Consider the following 22,029-nt stretch of genomic DNA (forward strand, 5'->3'; position numbering starts at 1 on the left):
TTCTGTTTTGCTGGTCTTCAAGACTGTAGTCATTCATATACGAAATCTTCCTTTATTGTTTCAAGCTGTAAATAAAATTCAAGGTGGTATAATTTAGAAAGGAAGAGGATAGAGAGATTAATTCTTTAATTTAGGTATGCATTGTTAAAAAAATCCAGGTTTTGGATAAATATCAAGTTAGGAGGAAAGCACGGTTGACTCCTTATTATTGACAGCATTCTGGGAGTCCACACTGCTGCCAATTTTGCCCACCATGAGCCTGGACACTGAACATGTGAAGTTGCTTATCATTACAATGATAATATGACAGAAATTTAATTATATCATTGCAAGCATTTTCCTCATTTTTGAAACAGGAACTTAAACCCAAATACTGTGTACATTTCTCAAGGTTACACCGGAAGTCAGAAGCAGAAATGAAGGCTACAATCACATTTTCTGACTCTTGGCTCCAGATTTTAATCCTGTGGCAGTTCTATACCAGTGGAAGTTATCTTTTTCATTCAATTTCTCTTGAAAAAAACCCTCTATAAGGAACATATTTTTTCCTCCCTAACCTCCCCAACATTTGTTATTGTTACAGGTTTGCACAGTTGCAACTGAAGACCATCTTGCATTTCTACTGAGAGTGACACGAGTGCTGACTGTGTCTGTGATCTTTCAGCTTTTGGAAGTTTGACCAAAATCAGCCATGAAGAACTCCAAATTAATGCAGAGAGCTGATATAATATTATAGCAGCAGTGAATAATACTTCCTGCAGTCTCACACTGGTGCAATTCTGAAGATAATAAAAATTATATTTAGTTGCCTAACTAGCAAGCCTCACACAAAAGAACATTCAATTAAAAAATGCAAATGCCTTTTTTTTTTGGCTGGCAGTGAAGTATTCCGTGGTGATTCCCACTGATTTCAAGAGAAAACAAAGTTAATGTTGAATATGGAGGTGTTTTGCAAAGCTCAGCTGTGTCAGCAAGAACTGAAAACTTAACAACCCTATTAACGAGTGCAGGAGATATTTCTCTTTTTTCTAAACATTAAATCAGGAGCTGTGACACTCACACTTCAATGACAAAGGCAGTTGTCAGTTCACCACAGCTTTCTCGTTAAACTTTAGCACTATTAAAAAAAAAACCACACCACACACCACACTCACTTCCAAAGCCCAGCCTTAACCAGGCACAAGGCACATCATTTTAAAGTAAAGTATGTATCAGCTCAGTTCCCAGTGAACAGTGAACTGTCTCAAATCCACGTCATGGAGGCTGGATCAATCTTGCAAACACAAGCCATTGCTGAAAAGAGGCCCTGAACTGAAACAGCCTGGAAAATGTATTAGATATTAATCCTAGCAGAAAGTATTTCTACCAAGCAAGTTAAAACACATTATGGCAAAACTTAAACTAAACATACCCTTAAAAAGCTTGCCTTGCAGATGCAAACTCCCTTGTAACAGCAAGCAAATTACTATGGGGTTGTCAAGGGGAAAATATTTGCTAGCACAAGATTGTTTTCCTTAACGTTTATCCTGTCTGAAATAAATACAAACTCCCTCTTTTCTCACAACATCTTTCTACCTTTCTTGGGCAAAGGTTTGACCCTTTTTCATTCTTGCAGTGAATTGAATGCAGCCCCTTTCCTACTTCACCTGTTCAAAGTTAATTGCCTTGGCTGATTATTTTTTCATAGTCCTGTAGCACCGAGCACTTCCACCTCAGGTCAGCTGCTGCCCTGATGCCAAAGAGCTTAGGGTCGAAATGAGCTATGTCTGCACAGCCCAATCCATCCAAGACAGTGTAATTCAGCTTGAGATGAGCTGGTTTCCACTGACCTGCAGACTGGATAGTTTAAAGCCAGCTCAGCTCTCTCTAGGCTACCTTTCTGCTGCTGCTGCTGTGACTGTGGCACAAACACACCCAGACATAACGAGCTGAAAAAAAGGGAGTATTTTAATCTTCACAGTGTAACCAGTGAATTGAGATACAGAGGCACTGAATCACTTGCCTAAGGTCACATATGTAGCTGGTCAGTGGTGAGAAACTCAGCTTCTGTATTTTCAGTCCTAACTCAGTGGCTTAATTGTAAAAGTGACTCTTCCAACAATGCCATTGCTGTAACTAGAGGGGAAATTAAGATTTCTGCAAAGAATTACAATAGTCTTGGAGCTCAGACAGACGACTGAATTATCAGAGTTTCAGGAGCTTGTGTCTATCAGCTGAGACACAGTAACTGACCATGTGTACGATTTCACCCAACAACAAACAAGAAGTAAAACACATTAACTCAAATCTTTTACACTGAGGTTTACCATTAGAGATTTTGCTTCATGCTTGTTAGATGCCAAGAATGTGCAAAGGGTCAGTTACTGCTTCTCAATGGACACAAGGTAATCTGTCAAGCAGGGGTCACTCAAATCAATGTGTGTCTGAGCCTGAACATAAATACTGTAGAAATTTGCATCTCTCTTGGCTTGGTATTTTAACTCATTAACTCAGAATGCCATGTAATTTCTTATTTTCCTTTTTACTTTTCAGTAACTGTCATTTTCAGAATTTGAGCTGCTTTGGTCAGTTATGTAAAGGTTTGCAATTTATGCTGCCACACAATATCCGTGAGTACCAGTGATTCATAATGTATAGTTCTTGCAGTGTTTGCAGTCCCCATTGACAGCTATACCTTCAGGTCCAAACAAGAGAGTTTTTCCAGTCTTTTATTTACATCAGGAGAATCCATCTTCCTTGTAAACTGAATAAAGCAGAGCTGGTTATGGTCCTCAAATGACAAAATGATGAAATTGTCTGTAAGAACAGCTGGAAAAAAACCCAAATAAAAATTGTCAGTACTGTAATACCTGTTTCTAATAGCAAAAAAGTACTGAACACTCCACTGAGACAACTGCAAGAAGCAATGTTTTTCAAGATAGTGTCTTAAATGCTACACTGAAAGCCCTGTCATGTCCTAAAAGGCATGAATGTGTCATCCTGGTAGGACCTTCCTGGAAATGAGAAATAAAGTTTAGGGAGTACTCTGATTACATAAACCTGAAAAAATTACCTCATATTAAATTGCCACTACATCCAAATATATGTTTTATGCCCTTCCACATTAATTTTCATCTCAGTTCAGCCTTCAGTATTCTTTTTTTCTTATGGCTACATACACCAGTATTTTGGAAATGCACCTAGTGCACTAACAGCTTAGTTTGTGCTAAGGGTGATAAATGCAAATTAGTATTTGAGATGCATCTGGTATTTGACATTGTAAAGCTCCTGGTGCTGCTGCAGACACCAAGGAGGCTGTTACATACAGGATTATGCTTTAGAGGGGTTATGACTTGTTGGCAGCTTCACATGGGGATACCCAAAAAATATAAGTAACCAAGATGGAACAGACTCCCCTGCAGCCTGGAAAAACACCATGTTCTGTTGTTATCATAAGGGGGTGCTAGACCAAAATAGATCAATATAAAAGTGATTAACTAATCTGAAAATGAAAATTACTTAGAAAATAATATCTAGGACTTTCTCCCAAGTTATCCAGTTATTCAAGCAGCACCCATATTTAAAGAGATGTCTGAGTACGAAGTGAGTCATCAGGATAACTAGTACCAGATCACTGAGGAATCACTGATGAGAAACTGGTTTAAAGTAAAGCCAGCAAGCTGTGTTCAGACTGTAAACTCAGAAATCTCTGTTAAAAAGGCAGTATCACGCAAAGTGGAAATGGATTTAAAACCAAACAGAACCCTGTGAAGCAACCCCTGAAAAACAAACTAAGAAAAGCATTTGGTACTAATATCCCAGATCCTTAAATCTAAATTTTACATATCCTTAAGTAGATTGACAGTTTAGTCTTACACAGAAGCATGGAAAACTGGCTACTCAGCTTTGCTTTGATTTAGTCTGATTTATAACCACTTGCATTTTCCAACAGTCATGTCCTGGCACAACTCTGAAGTATGTGGTATGCAAATGCTAAAGGGTAGAGTTTAAAGCCAAATAATTGCCTTTGAAATGGAAGGTTAACACTAGATTTCTTGGTGAAAAAAAGAGGTGATAAAGCATCTGATAGGGTGACTTAGAAACTGTAAGTGGGATCCTGCACACACATGAAAATTGAAAACCACTGAGTTTGGTATCCTCAATATGTATGCACACAGTTAAAACATTTTGATGCCCTCACAGACATAGTTTACATTAAAGATGAGCTACAGCACACCTCAGATGCTGATGAAATTTTGTCTGTGAATAATAAGAACCAGGAGGACCTTATTAGATGCAAGAGGATTATAAAAGCAGTATTAATTTTGTATCTTGTGAACATAATCTGACCTTTATTCCAAATGTTAAGAGGACATGCTACTCCAAATTAGAGTGACAACATTTCATAAGTAATTTTGGTGGATTGTAATCCTTATCCATTTCTCCATACACACAATTGCTAAAGTAAGAACTATTATTTCTATACAGGCTTCTTGTACTAAATATAGAATTTCTTATGGCCAGCTTGATAATCACAACCCTAATTGAAATCAGATTCGGAAAGATGTGCAGGGTGTTTTTGGACAACATTATGTTGTGGTTTTTATATAAGAATAGTTCAGTATAAAAATTTATCATTTGAACACTATTTGTGTGGGCAATAAAAGTATCTTCTTTTGCTGTTCATGAAAATAAAAACTGTATTGCAATGAGTCATTGGCTGGTTTAACTGAACAGAGGTAGTTTTATTTCACCTTTGGGGTTGGGTATTAACAAACACAGAGGTTTAAGAAAATCCTGAATAAGAGGAAAAAAAAGGACAAATTATTACATAACATTATTTATATCATAAATACAGTGGTCTAAATGTATGAAAATATATTTGTTGCTTTATTATTTTTTTTAGTTGTAACCTTTTTATTTAGCAGTATTTTTTTGACAAATATTTATATTTCTATGACATATTAAGCCACGGTAAGGCATGATACATATAATTTAAATAATTTCAACAAACAACTTCAATTTGGATATAAACTTAGCTTCCATGCTCTCCTACTTTTTGCCACCTGAAAGCAAGAAATCCTCCCTCTGGAAACTGAGGGCAAAAAATCAGAGATGGAATCCAGCAACTTAAGTGAAGAATGTTAAAAAAGGAGTCAAGAGAGTAAATGTGTTCTATGCTCTCTGTGTAATTATTTGATAAAAAATGAGGTTAGGGTTATTATTTTCTTATAAATAAAGATTCTATTAATGCTAATTTTCGTGACTAAATTACAAAACATAGGAAGACTAGAGGGACACAGTATTGTAGGTTTCTTAAAGAACAAGGCCAATATGCAAGAGATGCCTGGGCATGGAGGAAAATACAGCACTAAAGATCAAACACAAATTAAGTGCAAAATTTTACTGGAGGGATGTAATGTGGGTCTACTGTTAAAGAATTTGAAAGATAATACACTGGTAATAGGTCTCACACTAAAATTTCATATTCTTACTTGTGCAGAAGCCAAGATACCTGGTTGATTTCTCAATATTATCATATTATAAAGCTACACAAAACAGGCACATTTTTTAAAGTTTTCTTCTGCATTAAATGAAAACTTTATTTTTAGCAGTCACTAGTTAATAACAATTGTGAGATTCTGAATTTTTAGAAACTAAATCAGAACATCTTCAAATAACTAATGTTACCCAGCCTTTTTTAACAATAACTTTAATAATGACTATGTCATGTAATTAATCAATTGGCTAATGTTTGGTTCTGTTCCTTTTTCCTGCTTAACAAAATAAACGTGACAAGTTCAAATGGCATGTTCACAGTGACTACAAAGTGTAAGAAACTGAATTTTAGAAACCTATGCAGCATTTGACAAGCCTGAAAACTTTGATGTTAAATATTATTCTTAAAGTGCTCTCAGTCCTGAGGGTTGTAACTATGGCATTACATGCAATTACTTGTTGTGCTTGCAAGTCCCCAGTGGCAATAATTAGTCTACCTGTTGACATACTGTTTCTCTGCTCTATTGTTAATGCAGGCAATTGATTTGCACATGGGTGTAATTACCATCACTGATGGTGTCGGAGATGAGCTTCCCCACCAGGGTCCTGTCAATCACCACCTTCTCCAGCTGTGGCCCAGAAAGGCTTAGGGACACCAAGATACCTGAGTGAAACACGAGCTAAATCCAAAGAGTGAGAAAACAAGACATCAAAAATCAGAAACAAAGTGAAACGTTCCAAGGTACATATTAGCAGCCATCCACTACATAGTAACCTAATTTTCAAAATTACAAAAATGAATTATTATTGATGTGAAGATGCCTTATAATGACTTTGAAAGCTTTTTCAATGGAAGAGAGAGATGTAACACGACAGTGAATTATATGGGTACAAGAATTACAATTGCTGAACACTTGAAGGAGCAGCATGCTAAGTCCCCAAATGTTGCATAACATGTAATGAATTAGTTTGTTAAAGATGGAGATCAAAATTCTGTCCTGAGTGAGGGAAGGAATTGGCACTGAGCGCTCTACCATCCATGGACCTGACATTTTCTGTATAAAGTAACTGCATAGCCTGCAGAAAAACACATAAAGTAGGGTTTCATGTCATTTTATACTATTATCACAGATTAAAACCAGCAGCTTTTTGCTATTCTTGTTATTTCTGATCATTCATATATTGTTTAACTTAAATAATGGTGCCCTACCACAGAGATAGCTGTGAGCACCCAATAAATCCCATTCACTCCTCAACATAAGGTTATAAATGTCTCTCTCAGAAAGAAAGAATTTAAACTGTTGAACAGAATAGTCAGAGGGTTATTTCAGACTTAATTGAATAATTCTGCCTAATTAATTTAAATTAAATGATACATATAATCTTGAAGACTAAGGGTATTTATCAGGTCCTTCTGATTTTGTATGAGAGAGAGAGAGAGAGAGAGAGAGCACTCAGTGGGAGGAATTACAAAAAACATTTATTTTTGCATCATTAAACCATAAGCCATTTTCTGAATGCAACAACTATAGCAAAAGAAATCAGAAAATAAAACCCATGAAAGAAATCCTGTGGAAAGACTGTTGCATACGAGTCCAGAGGCCTCACCAAAGACAGGAGTCTTGGACTCTGGCTCTTACTTCTACCTAACAGCAGATTTTTAAGGAAATCTCTGTGTTTTAAAAAAACTAAACTACTAGAGAAATGCTTGCTCTTGTAGGAGACTTTTGCAGAAAAAAAATCTGTCTATTCTATGATGGAGCTCTGAGACAGACATGGTTGCAATATAATTTTTAGAACATTCTTGCAGTAAGATCCACTGGATTATATAACAAATAAAAAGTAAGGGGGCCAGAATGTAGTGCTCTAATTGAGCTTGCCCCTTGTGCAATGTCCTGCTCTTGATAATTAAGTTATGAAAACTCTCAGTTACGCATATTTTGCTTTATCATACAGCTCTGTGCTCTCCATAGCAAAGAACAGAATTATTTAAATAAATTATCTTCTTCTGCTGACGAATATCTTTACACCAATACTTTTGGAAGAGAAATTCTAGTGATGTGTGAAATAGATACCAAAAACCCCAAAAGCTGTGATATGAAATAAATTTTTAACAACAAATGATCCGTTCCCATCCTGCCAAAGTCTAGGCACGCATTCACTTCATAAATATATACAGTCAATATTTCAATATTCCCTGTCATGACAGATGTCCTTTAAGGTTTTGTCCTAGTAAAAATGTTAGACACGGTTACACTCATGCAGCTTTTATTACAATCTTTCAAAACTTCAATTTGCCCTTATGTTGAAGTTAGAGTAGATAAAATCACAATTTATTTCCAATGTGGTAACATGAAGTCCAGCAAGGACTCTTGGCTGTAACTGTCCGAATAACCTCATGGAAAAAGTGAGGGTTGAAACCCAGAAGTTGCCAAACTGTGATGTAAGCAATGATCAAGCAAAATTACATAAATACACCAGAAAGCTCCGTTCTAAATTACTGAATGAATATCAGCCTGCTGGAGCAAAATGAAACACCCCAAACCTTTCAGTGTTATGTGCCAACAGGAGAGATCACAGTGCAATCATATAAATAAATTCTCCAATTTGTGTCTCCCACAACACCTTTGCTCAGGAGCTCCGTCATTCCCTCAGGAAATGTTACTGTAATGGTGGGTTCTTCCCATGCTTCCCTTCCTTGCAGGGAGTAAGGAAAACAACCTGGAGTTCAGCTGGGAGAAAACCCACAGTGAATCAGAACTCCATTTTCAGCCTCCAGGTTTACCTGACAGAGTAGGGATAAACACCACCTATCCAGGCAACGAGGAGAGGCAAAACAGGAAAAAATGTGTTTTGATGGTTAAGGACCTTGACTGACTGCATTATGGAATGGAGCCACATGCTTGTCATTCTGCTGACATCTAACACGTCCATCCACCGCCCTGTGTACAGATGTGCTTGCAAACTCTTGGCCTGAGTGCAACGAACAGGGCTGGGGGGTTTTTAACTCTTAAAGATTTAAGGGTGTAAATTCACTTTATGTCCATATATTAATTTCCTGGTAACGGCACAGATCACACCTGTTACAGAGCTAGAATAGAAATCAGTGAAAACTGCTCAGGTGTTTGATGATAAGACATGTATATAAATACAAAATACTGCGTTAATGGGTGTGCTTTGCTTTACATCTATAAAAATAGTCATTAAACCAATCCTATGGCTTTTCAATATTGCATAGATCTCTATACTACCAGTATGGCATGATAAAATGACAGAAAGTAGGTAAAAAGAGTGCAATTTCCATGCCTTTTATTGTTTCTCCCATTGCGCTCCCTCCTTTCATTTTACAGTAAAACATTCCTTCCCGTTACTTTCCTCAGGAGTTTGAGATATTTGGGAACGGCTTAAATTTTAATTTAACAAATTTTTGTTACAGTAACTTACCACAGCTGGTAATACACCTATGCTCCATAGGTTTAAGTTAATTCTTCTAGGAACTTTGGAGTGTCATTTGAAAAGTACATCACAAACCTTACAGACTACTTGGCCATGTAAGGTTAGGATTTAATCCACCTCCCTTTAAAAATGCTTTAGATTAGAACTGAGTTTTTTAAAAAATTAGCTCTTGAAGTTTACCATGAAGTACAAGCAGGTACTTAAATAAAGCAGGGCAGGGGTGGAGTCACCATCTTTGGAGGTATTAAAGACATGTGGATGTGGCACTTAAGGACATGTTTTAGTGATGGACTTGGTATGCATGGCCAGACTTCACGCATGAAGATTTGGGAAGGGCTCTCCCCACCTGGGTGTGCCCTTCCAGCCTTCAGTGGATTTTTCAGGTGAGGCACAGCTTGTGCAGAACTGGCCCCACCGTGTAAGTCCTAAGGTCCATCTGCCACAGCCGAGTGAGCTTGGACAGTGACATTGAAGTCCTCGGGACTGTCACAGCACCCGGTACTAACTGGGGCTGACCCTGCTCAGCATCCGAGATCTGATGGGATGGGATGGCAGGGAGGCATTGAACTGCCAGGAGACGGTCCCCACTGAGACTCGAACTTGGGTCCTTGGGATTCAGAGTCCAGAGTGCTCTCCTTTACACCACGGGACCGCCCTGATGGACTTGGTAGTGTTAGGTTAATAGCTGGACTCAATCTTAGGGATGTTTTCCAGCCCAAATGGTTCTATGATTCTATAGTATCTTTGGTCAAAAATATTCTGTAAAAGAGAAAACATTTATATGCTCAAATTAAAACCACTATTTCAATTTTTACTCACTGTGTAGCCCATGCAAATATTGTTGTATGATAACAAGAGTTAGGTGCTGTTACACATAAGCTTGCATAGTTGAGCTCATATTTTGGTGGATGGGAGCAGTCCAATCATAAGCACAAGTGAATACAAAGTAAATAGGAAAGACTGTAAACTTGGCTTGAACGCAGATACACAGTGATTCGCCTCCAAAAAGTACTGCTCAAGGGAACTGCCCATCATTGCTAAGGAATAAAAGCAAATGTAAGAGCCATTATTTACACAAGGCACTAAATCATTCCATCTAACAGATATTAAATTAGAGAAGGAAATTCACAATAACAAAACACATCATAAATTTTTCAGATTGAAGTACTGTGATGGGAAAAATAAAATCAGAAGGGTCATCTCCTACAGCTTGAAGAGTCTTAAAAGTATTCCTAAACAAAATATAAAAGCATGACTCCAAACCTATTGGAAGAATAGGCAGAGCCTTTGTACTTGAATGTAGTCTGAGTAAAATGTTTGGGCATGCGGTCATTACACATGCTGGGAAGGCAAGGCCACCTGATTTCTGTGTCTCTGAGGAGTTGAACATGAAGACTTTGGTAGAAGGGATTATGTACTTTATGTGTCAAAAATTGTTCTCCAATGAGCAAGAAAGACATAAGAAGACACTGAGGATTCTCAGGGGAAGACTTAGCCCTTAGCCCTTCCCTTCCCCAACAGCAATGTGTGCTAATATATATTTGAGTCATGTTTTGTTAAGCAAAGGACTTAAGCACAGGTTCACGACTTATGGACTTTAGTAGAACTTAAGCATGTACTTAAGTGTATTCCTTTATCCTCAGAAACCTTAGCCCTCAACTCCTCATTCATGCAGCTTAGCTGCTTATCAGCTCTTCTACCTAAAAAGATACCTGCAGAGCAAAGCCAGGATTTGCTTCTATCTGATTAAAATTGGAAGAGAAGGAAAATATGCCTGTAAAAAATATTGCTGCAAACTGTTTTCTCTTACAGAGTCCAACTGACAAAGGAATATGCAAAAGGAGAATTGCAAAGCATTTCTTGTTCAAGCAGGTTCCCAGGGTTTTTCCCCACCTATTCATTCCAGATTGCTTTCTTAGCCACCCCACCATAATTACTGTGTTGCATGCCTTATTACAGATGAAGTTATTGTTGTTACACGTTACTGTTTCACAATAATCAATGCATTTGTACTTCTAGCTTCAAATATCTAAAACCACACAACACATTCATGATTCTGATCAAAAGCAATCAAAAGAATTTAATATGAGGGTAGTGTTCCTCTCAGTAACTGTGATGGGTGCTAACCTCTCATGTATTCTACCCTGAATGTCTTGATTTTGATACCATATGTGGTGCTGTATGTCACCACATATCTTGCTAAATCAGTTTGCTTATGGGCATTGTAGCTGATAGAACAGGCCGTGTAGAAAACATTGCTGTGGCTCTCAATTCAGAATCCAGTTCTAAGTGTGCCGATGATGGCAACAGAAAAACCATTTATATGCATATGTAAATTGCAACACAAACACAATTAAATTAAATAAAAACAATTTAGCAAAGAATACATAAATCTTTTTCATTAACAGGTAACAGATATGATTTATAGCTAGTGCTTGGCTCTTATACAATAAAATGTATAACAGTGTTGGCATGTGTTTAATTCAACATCGTAATGCAAATGTAAAACTAAAAAAAAAAGTTGGAAATGAATTGTTTTGGCTAGACCTAATTAATTTTTACTGCCTTATATTGTAAAACCAACCTGAACCAATGGCATAGTTTCATACAAAGATTTCATGATCTTGTGGCAAAACTTAAAAGCATTCCAAAGAATTAGAGAAGGAGACCAAGAAGAAGGAAAGCAGCCAGAGCTGAGTTGAGTAAGCTCAACAATACTGATAAAATTAATTGCTTAGGTTGCTACTCCTCGGCAGGGAAAGCTGAGGAGCACAGTAGTATCTTATTGTAAAGGCTTCTTGTCTTTTTTTCATCATCCTTTTTTTATGGTCTATTTATTTTCCTTTGACATCAGCTAACTGAAGATTATAGGATTATTTCAGCAAATCAACAGAGTTCACCAAAGTTGGGGTCAGAAGTACCATACAGAAATGGTGTGGGTTCAGATCCTATTGGAGCAGAGCTAAAGACAAGACCTCAGCCCTTTAGGACTCAACTAAGCTCTTTTAAATATGAGAGCAAGCTCCTTGACAAAAATCCCTGGACTGTCTAGGCTATGTTTACATGAACAGGCACATTCATCTGTTTCAGAAGCTCTAAGCAATACTAGAATGTGTACTTAGCACTGCAAAAATAAAGGTCAGTGGATTTTTTTTTGGCAATGGACAAGGAAGTAAATATGAAACTTCTCGTGTGCTGATTGTACAAAAAAAGTAATAGGAGAAATTTTGATGCATAAAATGAAAAGAAAGGTAGAAAGCTGGGCCAGCATTATGGTCATTCTAGGCAAACTCATAGAAAAGTCAACTTTGAGAAATACATTCCTGCAATGGGCAAGGCGATCTGCATGCAAAATAACTAGATTTCTCATTGAAGCATAAGCACAAAGTATAATTGATCATTTGCACATAAACAGTTAATGTGACAGTGCAGTTATTTTTGGCAGATGTGCGTTTAAAATTATAGCCCAAATTTTTGCCTGTGGGTTAGTTCTAAGATGGAAGGGCTGGAGGAAGCAGGGAAGGATTAGGAACATTGGTGTTTAGGTTACAGAAAGCACACTAGCAGCAGTCCTATGCTTGCTTTTCACAAAATCTGAGGGAAATCCTACTATTCTTTTAAAGTATCACCTTTCAGATTTCTTCCCATTTCTTCTGTTCTGCTCAAGATACAGCAGCCACTGAGTTTTTGGATGGCACATTGTTATAACAATACAAAAGTAACTACTCCCAGTTCGACTACAGGTATGGCAGATTCAGATACAAAGAACACATTTTAAAATGTGATGGCTGTTGAGTAAAATACTTCAATTTCCATATATAAGTTTATTTGATAATGTTTTGCTTCTAAAACCAATGAGCTAAAAAAAAAAGATACTATAATTAAACCATATACTCAAATATACCCCAAAACATAGAAATTATGGCAATCAGGGTAATTCACTATATGGTCTTCATGCTGTTTGTCTTACACATTCCTTTCTTTTACTCTCAAAAGTGAATGAAAACACAGACTCTTCCCCACTCTCTCTGGTATCCACACAAAAAAGGCTGTGAACACAGTAGTGCTATGCCACAGATCCCACCATTATGTGGTAAGCACTTTCTGCTGAAACAGTTAATTAGTATTCTACTTACAATTATAAAAATAAATGTACAACATTTTTTCCAGAGGCTTCAGAACATTTGCATCAGAAAAGGGACAGTCCAATTATTGCTGCAAAATGTACAAAGAGAGATGAGCAGCAGAAAAACAAACCATCTGACAACAAAATGGATAGAAGACAGCTTTTCTGTTCTAGACTCTTCCAAATTATTCATTTTTCTCTATTTTATTTCCATGTGTTTGAGGCCTTTTATTTTCAGGAAGACAGAAACTGGAGTAACACAATTGTTCAGGCAAAACACTCTAAGCCCTGTTGGAGATTTCAATAATCAGCCACTATTACGCAAAAAAATATTTTGTTTGTAATTGAGAAACCAAAAGCAGAATTTAAGGACAGAGAAATGACTATGACTTTTATCTGTAACTTTCACTCTGGCTATATTATAACCTTTACCATCACTTATATACTTGCCATACAAATCATCTATAGAACCCCCCCAAATACTCAATTAATTAAACTAGTCCTTTACATGATTCAACCCAATATAGAGCTCGACCTAATATACTTAGATGAAAGCACCGATCTCTTGCCTTTCCCATGAAATTGTATTTGTCTCAGTTTTGTTGATGTAAGCCTGAAATTACTTAGAGGATGCTAAGTCAAAAAATAAAAAAGAAGAGTTTTATACAAATAGTCAACCAAAGGTTACATTATGAAGGCAGAACGATCACATTCTGGCAAAAAGTTCACAGTTTCAAAGCATGTATTGGTAAAGAGTGAGGGTGGATGTAGACAGATGGGAGGGGAAGGAAATGATAAAGGAAGAATGGCCAGGGAAAGCAAATAAAGAGATGGCAAACTCACAGCTAATTGACTTGGTATTTCTTAACCAAATTCCTTTCCTAATCAAAACAATTATAACAGGAAAAAAATGAGTCCTCTAAATTAGCATACAATTAATATTTAAATAAACTCTAGAAGATTAATGTTCAGAGATATAGACCATGTAATCTGTACATGAATGATAGACATTAACTAGGGATAAGATCTGATAGGCAATTGTAGCTAGACAATAATATTTTTATTATTGATATGAAAAGACTACATACCATTTGGCATATCAAGCTTTTAAAAATTTTGCTATTCCTAAAGACATTCTGGAATTTTAGGTGTATAATGTTCAGATATTTACTATTCATTCTGACGACACATATTTGGAACTATTTGATTTAAAAGAAAAATTACAATACTAAAAAGGCATAAAAGAAGACAAAATTTCTTTTTAGAAACAGTAACATTGGCAAGTATTCCCCATGCCAAGGAGTTTGAAATATGATGTACATTCCTCATGAAGGCTGTATAAGCATAGCAAATTCATGACACGTGTTTTTCAGAAGGAGCTATAGCACATGTCATGTTCAGCTCTACTACCTGCCCTACTGCTCTGTCTTAACGAGGACGTGAAAAGGTTTTTTCTTGTACACAATATGTGGACCTCATATAGTCGGAGAACACATAGCTATATGTGTGTCACATGTCACAATATCTTTTTTTCCCACAACTTGATTAATGATCTAGTTGGTTTAGAGTTACAATTTCCCTCCCATATTACACAAGCATAAAGTAACTGTGACAGATATGTAAATAATTGAGACATAAAAATGTAATTTAACACAGATTTCAGATCTGTTTATATATTTTAATTTCTCCCTCAGCCTGACGTTTTGAGGTACATGTTTTCAGTTTCCCCAAATAATAATAGCAATAATAATAATAACAACAACAGCAGCAATCACCATCATCATCATCTCACACAATCAGGGCCCTTCAATGCAATATTTTTGTGTTGATAAACCCCAGAATTTTTATTTGAGGCATGTATTTCAGAGTAGAAATTTAAATAATCCCAATCTAGCTAACAAGGGCCCGTTCATTAAAAAAGCCCAAGGATTTTCTGTGTTAGTTAACATTTTCACACTACTGCTTCCACCACTGCACGGCTGTTTATCACCACTGACTGAACACTGCAGGACTCTGCCATAACACAGTACCTGACAGGTATGTTTGTTCTTCCATCTGCTCAGCACACATGGACTGCTTTCCATTAAGTCCTGGAGGGCAACAGAAAACAGACTGGAGTTGGCAGCACACATTGTCACTATCGGTTAACACACTTCTGATTTTCTGGTTTACAGACCAAGCATTCCACACAAAGATCCAGCTGTCTTAGAACAGCCCACCAGACAAAAGCACACTTATCATCACTGGGAGAGCTGGATCTTCATGAAAATTAAAACTGTTGAAAGAGGTTCGAAAACTGGATTAGATGTTGCTGCACTTGAAACTTTCTGAAACATACCTCCACCTCCCTGAGTGCCTCTTGCAGTCTGTCTGCTCTCCTGGTTTTCAGGATCCAAGGATAATCTCTGGCTGTCAAATATAAGTTAAAAAAAAAGAAGGTAGAGAAATGTGTATGTATAGGTGACTGTATATATTTGTGTCTGAGTGTGTATGTGTGTATGCATGAGTTGGAGTGAGTAAAAACATATATTTTTAAATATAATTTTAAAAGTTCTTCAAGTTGAGCTTCCTTTAGTGTGGAAACACAAAACTAAGGCTTCTAGGAGTTACTTTAAAAGTAAAACTTACTCACCACTGGAAGTAAATGATATGGTTTCTACTGTCAAAGGATCACCTTATGGAATGCTCAGTCATGGAAACAGTTGGCATGTTCTGTCCACACTGACCATGACTTTTCCATGGCAATTGTGTACAAAGCTTTCAGGACCTTACCCAACTTGCAGTGAAAAAGTATCTCCTGTTCAGTATGTTAACTCAGATTCAAGTTATCAAATCATAAACAGATTCTATTCTTCTGAACTAACATTTCATTGCCTAGTTTCAAAAAGCAGGAACTAACATGTCTGCAAAATATATATGCATGAATATATGCATATATAGACATATTAAAACCTAGCAATTGTGAATGCCATAACTTATGAAGTATAGTTATTTATAGGATTTGTTCTTGAAAATTTGGTCTAAAGAATCCAAGTCAAGCAAAGAAGAAACTGCATGACTGCTGAAGTCTTTAACAAATGTGGTAATGTTCAGCACACTATTGTCAAAATTCTGGCCTAATACATTAATTCTAGTAACCAGGAGGCAAATCTTCCTCTGGAGTTGCCAGTAATTGGCTTGTTTCATGTCTGAGAATCAGACTCTAATAACTTGTGAAATTTCTTCATTTAAAAGTGAGTAGTTCTCTGTTCATAAGTGTACAATAAAAACCATGAGAAACTAGAACGCATTGTTCAAAATCTGTTCCTATTTAAAAGAAACCTGATGAAAAGTTTTGAGCTCCAAGCTGTCAGTTTGTATGCCAGCTTCCAGACTGAATGACTTAGCAGTTATGCTTAAACCTCCCTGCAAAAAGGAGCTTACAACAGAAGTGCTATAGAGTGAAAAAATGAAGGATTTCATATATCAACAAAAGAGGACACCAGCACACAACTTCTCTTTGTGTTTTATTGGACTGAAGCCAGTGTTGGTGTAACTGTTATGATAATATTAATTAGGCATGTAAGATCACATTTTCAATGGGTGCCTTCATAAATACTGGAATATTTAACCACATATGCAAAAAGGGAAATTGCCTGTGCAGATACCAAACTATCTACACAAATCAACAGCTGTGAATAAAGTTCCCCAGTGCTCCTCTTTCCAAAGGGCACCCCTGTATTCACAGCAATGAGGTGCAGCAGCTTGTGTTCCTTTTGCCTGTCACATTACAACAGGTAACAGCCTTCCATGTAATGGGGTTTATCCAGACCTGACTCTCCTTTCAGACATGCAGTGCCTGTAAGATAATGCTACACTGAGCACAAGGGATGTAAATCCATGGTGCTCCTTCCCATGTACAACCTCTCCTCAGCTCCCCACCTTTACAGAGCTGTATTGATTCCCACTGCCACAACCCTCTGCTGGGGGTGATTTACCTCTCCCAAACACACCTCATGGTGCTGCAAAGAGCTAATCCTTCCGAAACACATTTTCCCTTCAAATGCATGCACAATTCCATGGGAATTTTTATTCTGATGACAGCATAGATAGTGCTGTCTAAAAAAATCAATTAGATTTTTCAGAGTTGTCATGTAATAATGTTTGAACATTAATGAATGCTCTGAGCAATAGTCACTGTGCAGGAGTTGTACAACTTGAGCTAAAGAAAAGTTCTACTAATATAAAAATCTTTAACTATAATAGCACTGCTGTGTGTTAGTATGAACTGAAATTGCTTTGAACCAAGTACTGCAGGAACAGTGGAAATGTTTCAAACTTAAAAGTGTTCTATGCAGGCAGCTGATTATTAATCCGGAATTTGATTTTGGCTGAAAGCACTTTAGATATAATTTTCAGTTTTAAGGAAGTTGGTATTGCAATTCAAAAGCTGGTTGGGAAAATATTTATTGTTCATCTGCTAAGTAAATTTCATAAGTAAAAATCTGAATTATTTTTGTGATTCTTTTTGACAATGGATTTGAGAAGCAATACACTCTAACATGCTTAGTGACAGAAAAAAAACCCAAATTGCAAATATACCAGGAAGAAATAATTACAAATTTTCAACTGTTTTGTGCTGTGTAGTTCTGTGGCCATTTGTCTTAGATGACATGTGCAGAAAGTTACATTGAAAGCAGTCCGAGGTTATTGTAATGCTTTTCCAGGGGCATCACCAAATTAACCAATCCAAATTAACAATTTGGTCTTACTGTAACAAGAAACTCAGGAAATATCCTTACATTCTGCTAGCTTTTGCTTCTCTTCTAAGTAACTGTGCTTCATCAGTGATGCTAAAGGAAAGAGGATGAAAAGATGAATGATAATCCTTACAACTGCTGTCAGCAAATATTAATATTAGAGGACTCACATAGTTAAACACAGAAATTTACCACAAAAATTAAGCCAGTCCCGATGTTTTCACCTCGTAAGGGAGGTATCTTAAATTCGCAGTGAAAGAAAAGGCTTACCCAGCCCCACAGGTGGGCTGGTGTCACTGAGCCCCTTTCTGATCAGATAGCGAAGGGAGCTGCAACTGAGCCCAGCACTGGGCTGAGTCCGTCCGTCCGTCTGTCTGTCTGCAGAGCCGCACAGACAGTGGAGTGTGCACCATGGGGTGGCTGGACCCAAAGAGAGAGTAACTGTAGCCCAACAGACCTTTGGGCCCGTGGTGAAACTTGTAGGATTAACAGGATTAATGAGATAAAGAAAATGGATCGTTCTCTCTGCAATGGCCATTTCAGATAGCAGGGAGGGCGCCGAGGGCGGGCTGGCACTGCGATGAGTTCCAGGTGCCCTCTGCTGGGGTCCCAACATGTGCTGGGCTGAACAGAACAGAAAATACCTTAAAAACATGAGAATTCAGAGTATAAATTCCCACTGAGGTTTACAGCGACATAAAGTGAGTATTTTTCCAGGTGTTTTTTTTCTTCTGTGGTTTAAAAGGTTTTTAAATACTCCAAGGTAAATTGGGAGAATCTCTTTCTGTGCTTCTTTAATCCACAGAAATTAAAAGGCACATATTAACAAGAAATTCGAAGCTGCATTTTTCAGAGCAAGCAGTTGGTGTCAAACACTGAACATTTTGAAGTTTTGTTTAGTTTCAATTATGGTTAGTTATATTTTACCTGGTTCTTTCTTGTCATAGTACTGGTGGATCCCAATGTCTTCATCTATACAATGAAATGTAAATATATTTAATTATGGATGGGACACTAGAAACAGAACACACCTTAGCAAGCAAAGTTCAGCACCTCAGTTTTTGCCAGCTAAAGCTGAGTTAGGTGTTAAAATACAAGTGACAGTGAAAAATACCCAGCATACAGTCTGAATACCATTAGGACTTCCAAGAACAAGCAGGCAAGGCATGAAGAAGGATGTCACAAGCCCTTCCATTTATTTTGAGCTGTCATTTCCCTCACATACACTTTGATTCTCTTCCAGCTGCCAACATGCCAAAGTATTTTTATGACCTTCCTAATCAGCATATTTTGTGTTCTTTCACAAGGAAAGGTAAGGATCATGGGGAAAAGTGTACCTTGGAATAACTTAAAATGTTTTTTAAGTGACTGACACAGCTAAAGACAACAGGTTTTTTTTAAGATTCCTGACGCATAAAGCTGCTCTTTCAAAGGATCCAATACTCTTAATCTATAGGTATTATTGTCTACCTGGTTCCCATGGTGAAGAAATTTGGGTGTTTCAGGCACATTGGGACTGCAGACACACCAGTCAGTTCTTGATGTGGCTGACAAGTAAACACCTGGGTGTGCCATGCCAAGCTCCACTGAGCAGAGCTAAGGACAATGTCACACTGCAACCTTTTAAAATAATTAGCTTGTCACTGCATTTGTCTCCTTCCAAACTCAGACAGGGATATACCACAGGGAGAAAACCCATATATGGAAGAGGAAGGTAGAAAGGCACTGAAATGGCAGGCAGGTTTTAAACCAGGACAGCAGTCCCCCCTTCTGCCTCAGAATTTTTGAATGAGGTCTCTAAGCAATGAATAAATGGAAGCAAGAGGGTCAAAAGTGAAAAACAGGCACAGTACTCCACTCCTTTAATTACAATAAATCACGACTGTGTTTTACTTGAATCATCAGACTTCGATGAAATACAGCCTTCGACTTTTTGATGTTATTGTTACAGAACAGTTCTCACAAAAAGATTGCATGTGGAAAGCATATTGAGTCAATATTTGAATAATAAAATTCAACTGAATATCCATTGATGATTCAAAATAATAATTCAACAAAAGTATTATACACTACAATTGGCATAATGTGTCATAAATAATATTTTGATTTGGTCCACTTATAAACCAGTGGGGGCTTTTTTAGCATTGTATTTTAGCAATAGCAAGGCAAGATGAATGGAGGTAATTTCCACATAGCTAGTAATTAGTCATGTGTCACCTGAAACAATCAATTAATAAGATAAAATTTCAAGTAATAATGCAAAATATCCAGAACTTGCAGTCATCGAGTACAAATCACAATGCCTCTGCAGATCACCTCACTATAGATCATTCACCCAAAATAGTCATTCACAATCAAGTAGGCCATAGCTTCCTGAGATGGGAAATGCATCCAATTAAATATAATCTTAACATTCTTTACTTGAAAGGATGCTCCAGTTCTACGACAAGATAAACAAAGAAGCCAATGAAGTTCAAATACCAAATTGCTGCCTAATTTTCTTTCCCCTAAGCATAAAAAACACTTCATTTTGGTAGTCAAAATTTTATATTGCTTTAATATTCATCAATCAGCTTTGCTGTTTTGCTTTAGTAACAGGTAACAGCTTTTAGTAAGTGGTAGCAGCTCACCTCTAATACGTAAGTTGGTCTTCAAAGACCACAGGAACATCTCAGTCAGGAGGAAGGACATCTGGTGACATATGGAGCCTTAGCTCTAGCAAAAGAAGGAAAGAAATCTCATGAATCAATTTATCACCTTCTATCACCAGTGAGACTGCAAATATATTGGAAACTAAGTGCTAGAAGAACCTAGCACTGATGATATTTTGTTGCATGCAAGCTGTAGCTTTTGGTCACAATAAAATGAATAGTCTGGGAAAGAATAGGATTACAAATGTAATATGTCCATATACACGTCATACACAGAGACAAATCAACATTTCCTTAAACATACAGCTGCTCTCACTAAAGTAAATAACTGTGCCTGATGCCTCTCACACACACATTATAGTAATTTTTACTGTATGGTTATTACCTTGACATATGCAAAAGGGAAACCACTACTTAAATATCTGGCTTAGATAGGAGAATTTGACTCAGGTCAAATTTTTTAAACATTACATTGGGAAGTGTCAATATAGTCAAGAAACAGCTTTGAGCCCAACATCTGCAGACCTTATAGTACCAAACCCAACAAATGATGTCTTCCTAAATAAAGAAAAAGGCACTTAGAATAAATCAATTAGAACTGACAAAACTATAGATGCGAAGCATATAGAATATGAGTTGAAATATTATGCACATTGGCTACCTATTAAATGTTGGCCGTGTTTTATATTTCCAGTAGAGTATGTGTTGTGTTTCACAGGACCATTGGGAATCTTCCAAGACCAAGTACTCAGCAGATTTCTCCAAGGGATTTTCTGCAGTGCTGTAGTTAAAAGTGGGCCACCAGACCAATGGCTTTCCCTACCTTTGTTAAACCCAAGGGTGCACCAAGAGCTGGACTCAGAGGGTCATTTACACAAATGCAGCAGGTTTTAGAACCACTGATAGCATGGTAGTATACTCAAATTTTTTCTGTTTTGAAGCAGACTCTTCATTTGCTTTCAGCAAGTGCCATTTAGGTAACAAATCAATTATTGCGGCATTCCTATCACATAGAGCACCAGACCTTTACATCAAGAGTGCCATGGTGAAAAATGTGTGCAAGAAACTCAGGTGGCATCAAGGAAGCTATCATGGTCCCAGCAGAGCTGGGAGACCTAGAGGTATTATCACTCAAGCTAATGTCCATGTTTTGAAGTACTGCCTAATCCACTGAAATAGCACCAAGTGGAAATAGCATTTTCTTTCCACTGATCCCCAAATGTACAAAAAGTCTTTCTGACTTACTAAATCCCATAGTTCTAAGAAAAAAAAGCTCACAACACACCTAGTAAATGGAATATACCTTCATCTTGGGTGAGAATGAGGTTTGGAAAACATTGCAAGGAGATTAGTAGCATGGAGGTCTGTTGAACAGGGGAACCATTTTTGGTATAAATATGGATGAAGGCAGCCTCTCTTTTTCCTTGTGGACTAAAGTAAAAGGAAATTGTACATTATAATTTTATCTGTTTTCTTGATTTTTCCTTACTTTAGCAAGTGAAACAAAACTTGCATTCCCCAGGGCCCACAGATCTGATATTAGAATCTCTCACTAATAGGAAGTCATCAAACTGAGTGA

General features: G+C 37.1%; 1 protein-coding gene across 1 annotated transcript in view; it reads right to left on the minus strand.

Annotated features, from left to right (window-relative positions):
* WDPCP (WD repeat containing planar cell polarity effector) overlaps nucleotides 1-22,029 on the minus strand; it is a 147,621-nt gene that overhangs the window by 82,506 nt on the left and 43,086 nt on the right. Inside the window, exons 4-10 of the mRNA XM_071582045.1 lie at nucleotides 20,430-20,514; nucleotides 18,727-18,771; nucleotides 17,842-17,892; nucleotides 15,399-15,469; nucleotides 15,091-15,150; nucleotides 6,044-6,158; nucleotides 2,675-2,808 (exon numbers count right to left, since the gene is read on the minus strand). Coding sequence (XP_071438146.1) covers nucleotides 2,675-2,808; nucleotides 6,044-6,158; nucleotides 15,091-15,150; nucleotides 15,399-15,469; nucleotides 17,842-17,892; nucleotides 18,727-18,771; nucleotides 20,430-20,490 — 537 coding nt within the window. The 5' untranslated portion in view covers nucleotides 20,491-20,514. The remainder of the gene's footprint in view (nucleotides 1-2,674; nucleotides 2,809-6,043; nucleotides 6,159-15,090; nucleotides 15,151-15,398; nucleotides 15,470-17,841; nucleotides 17,893-18,726; nucleotides 18,772-20,429; nucleotides 20,515-22,029) is intronic.

Source organism: Pithys albifrons, chromosome 2 (assembly GCF_047495875.1).
Source record: "Pithys albifrons albifrons isolate INPA30051 chromosome 2, PitAlb_v1, whole genome shotgun sequence".
Classification (NCBI taxonomy): domain Eukaryota; kingdom Metazoa; phylum Chordata; class Aves; order Passeriformes; family Thamnophilidae; genus Pithys; species Pithys albifrons.